Source organism: Miniopterus schreibersii (genome assembly GCF_964146895.1).
Source record: "Miniopterus schreibersii genome assembly, chromosome: X".
Taxonomy (NCBI): domain Eukaryota; kingdom Metazoa; phylum Chordata; class Mammalia; order Chiroptera; family Miniopteridae; genus Miniopterus; species Miniopterus schreibersii.
In genome coordinates, this window is record NC_138104.1 from 69,116,649 (window position 1) to 69,119,136 (window position 2,488).

Consider the following 2,488-nt stretch of genomic DNA (forward strand, 5'->3'; position numbering starts at 1 on the left):
CTGTGTTCTGTGTTCCTCTTTCTGTCTTTGCATGACTTCTTTTAGATTGTATAACTTTGAGAATTCTACTTTATCTCCAACACATATTTAGCTCTAGTATTTCTAATATGCATTTTATTATAGACTACCTTCAAATAATTTAAAATCATTTCACATATGATGTAAGGACATTACAACAATATACTTACCCACTCATGTCCTTCTTACTATTGTTGTCATACATTTTATTTATGCGGTGGTTATAACCCCCATACTATGTTGTTAATATTTTTGCTTTAAACAATTTGCTAATATTTAAAGAAATTTTTAAATGAGAAAAATTATATTTACCTACATATTTTCTATTTCTAGGACTCATTTTTCCTTCATGTAGATCCAAGTTTCCATTTGGTATAACCCTTCCTTGGGGAGAACTGTCTTTAACATTTCTTAGAGTGCAGGTTTTCTGCTGACAGCAAATTATCTCTGCTCTTATGTCTGAAAAAGTCTTTATTTTGCTTTCTTTCTTATTGAGGCAAGATTGACATAACATGGAAGTAACCATTTTAAAGCAAACAATTCCGTGGCATTTAGGACATTCGCATGTGAAAGAATGTCTGGGGATTGAGACCAAGAGAGCAGCTAGAGAAATTAGCCTTGGATGAGAGGGCAGAGCCCTCTTCCACCAGGGCAGGAAGTAGGCAAGGATGTTGGCCGCTGGGAATAAGTCTGCAGATGCAGGCAAGGAGCTGACGGACCTCTTGCCTGATGATCAGAGAGGAGAGGAGAGCGTGTATCACAGAGGGCCTGGCACGCCCTGGGGAGGACTTTGGCTTTGACTTTGAGTGATGTGGGAGGCGCTGAAAGGTTCAGACAAGGAGGAGGGGCCTGACTGATGTCTTATCGCTGATGCTGAATTGGGGTTTGCTGGGTTGGTGATGGTGAAATAATGGGGCCATTTCAGATAATTACCAGGTCCAGGGTCATTTATTCAGGGAGAAGTTTCTGAGGGATTGACTTTCATATCCTTACAGGAGCTGCATGCACTGTGACTTCAAGGCCTGTGCCCCTCCTCATGCTGTGGAGGCTGATGGGGTTACCATTTCCATTCTCCTGGCCTCTGCCTTACCACTTGCCTCTTGAGCCTAACCTCATTGCTCTAATTCTAGTCGTATTCCTGTAAGCGTGAAACCTGTCTTCCTTGTCTCTGGACCTTCCGTCCTCCCCACTCCCTTTTACAGACTGAGACTCCAAACTTAGACCCTCATCTGACTCTGAGTTGGACTCTACAGGTGCAGGTTTCTGTGTGTGGTTCCATGCAGCTGGAAAATGGGACCCTAGTGTCCCAGTTTCTTCTGGAAGGGTTGACTGACACAGTGGAGTTGAGGCCCTTGCTCTTTGCCATCTTTCTGCTGGTCTACATAGTGGCTGTGGTTGGGAACCTGGGCATTGTCAGCCTTATCGCAGTGGACTCCCGACTCCACACGCCCATGTACTTCTTCTTAGCCCACCTGTCACTGCTGGACACTGCCTATATCTCCAACACGGTGCCTCAGGTGCTGGTGCACCTGCTGGCACCGGTGCGGACCATGGCCTATCGTGCTTGTCTTACCCAGATATTCTTCCTCCACTTCCTGGCACCCTGGGAGTGCTTCCTGCTCACAGCCATGTCCTATGACCGCTACGCAGCCATCTGCCAGCCGCTACACTACCTAGTCCTCATGGGCCGAAGAACCCGGACAGGACTGGCTTCAATCTCCTGCCTTCTTGCCTTGGCCAATGCACTCACCCACACCATCCTTGCGGCTCTACTCAAGTTTTGTGGGCCTCGCCTCATCACCCATTTCTTTTGTGACCTCCCTCCACTGCTCAAACTCTCTTGCTCCAGTACGCGGGCAAATGAACTCGCCCTGTTCTTCTTTAGTTTCCTGGTGGCTCTCGCCCCCTGCGCCCTGGTCGTGATCTCCTATATACACGTTGTAGCTGCTGTTCTCAGGATTCACTCTGCTGAGGGCCGAAGAAAAGCCTTTTCCACCTGTGGCGCTCACATCGCTGTGGTCTGTATTTTCTATATCACCTCAGTCCTCTGCTACATCCTGCCCAGCTCTGCATACTCTGGCTTGCGAGACCGGGTGCTCTCTGTGCTGTATGTGGTCCTCACGCCCATGCTCAACCCCATCATCTACAGCATGCGAAACAAGGAGGTGAAGAGGGCTTTGTTTAAGGTCCTTGGGAAAGAAAGTGCCTTCTAGACACTGGTCGCATCAAATCAAGGCCACGCTCCTGCTCCGCAGTGGGGCTGGCACGTGCGTGCCGGATGCTTTGGGAGCGAGTCCAGTAACACAGAGCTTAGAATTTAATGTAGATGGTACATTTGGAGAATCCTATTTTGTGTGCCAGGCCCCCTCATCCCCCCTTCCAACAAAGCTCAAATATCTCTATTGCATGTTTTCTATTCTAAAACATTGTTTTCCACTGATGGAAGTAAAACATGGTCATTGGATAAGTT

General features: G+C 47.3%; 1 protein-coding gene across 1 annotated transcript; it reads left to right on the forward strand.

Annotated features, from left to right (window-relative positions):
- Positions 1–1,295: 1,295 nt before the first annotated feature.
- On the forward strand, positions 1,296–2,231 carry LOC308551011 (olfactory receptor 3A3-like; the record flags this gene model as incomplete). Its single annotated transcript, XM_081125402.1, has 1 exon — positions 1,296–2,231. One exon carries the CDS (start codon positions 1,296–1,298, stop codon positions 2,229–2,231), a length of 936 nt encoding a protein of 311 aa, XP_080981528.1.
- Between the last annotated feature and the right edge of the window lie 257 nt (positions 2,232–2,488).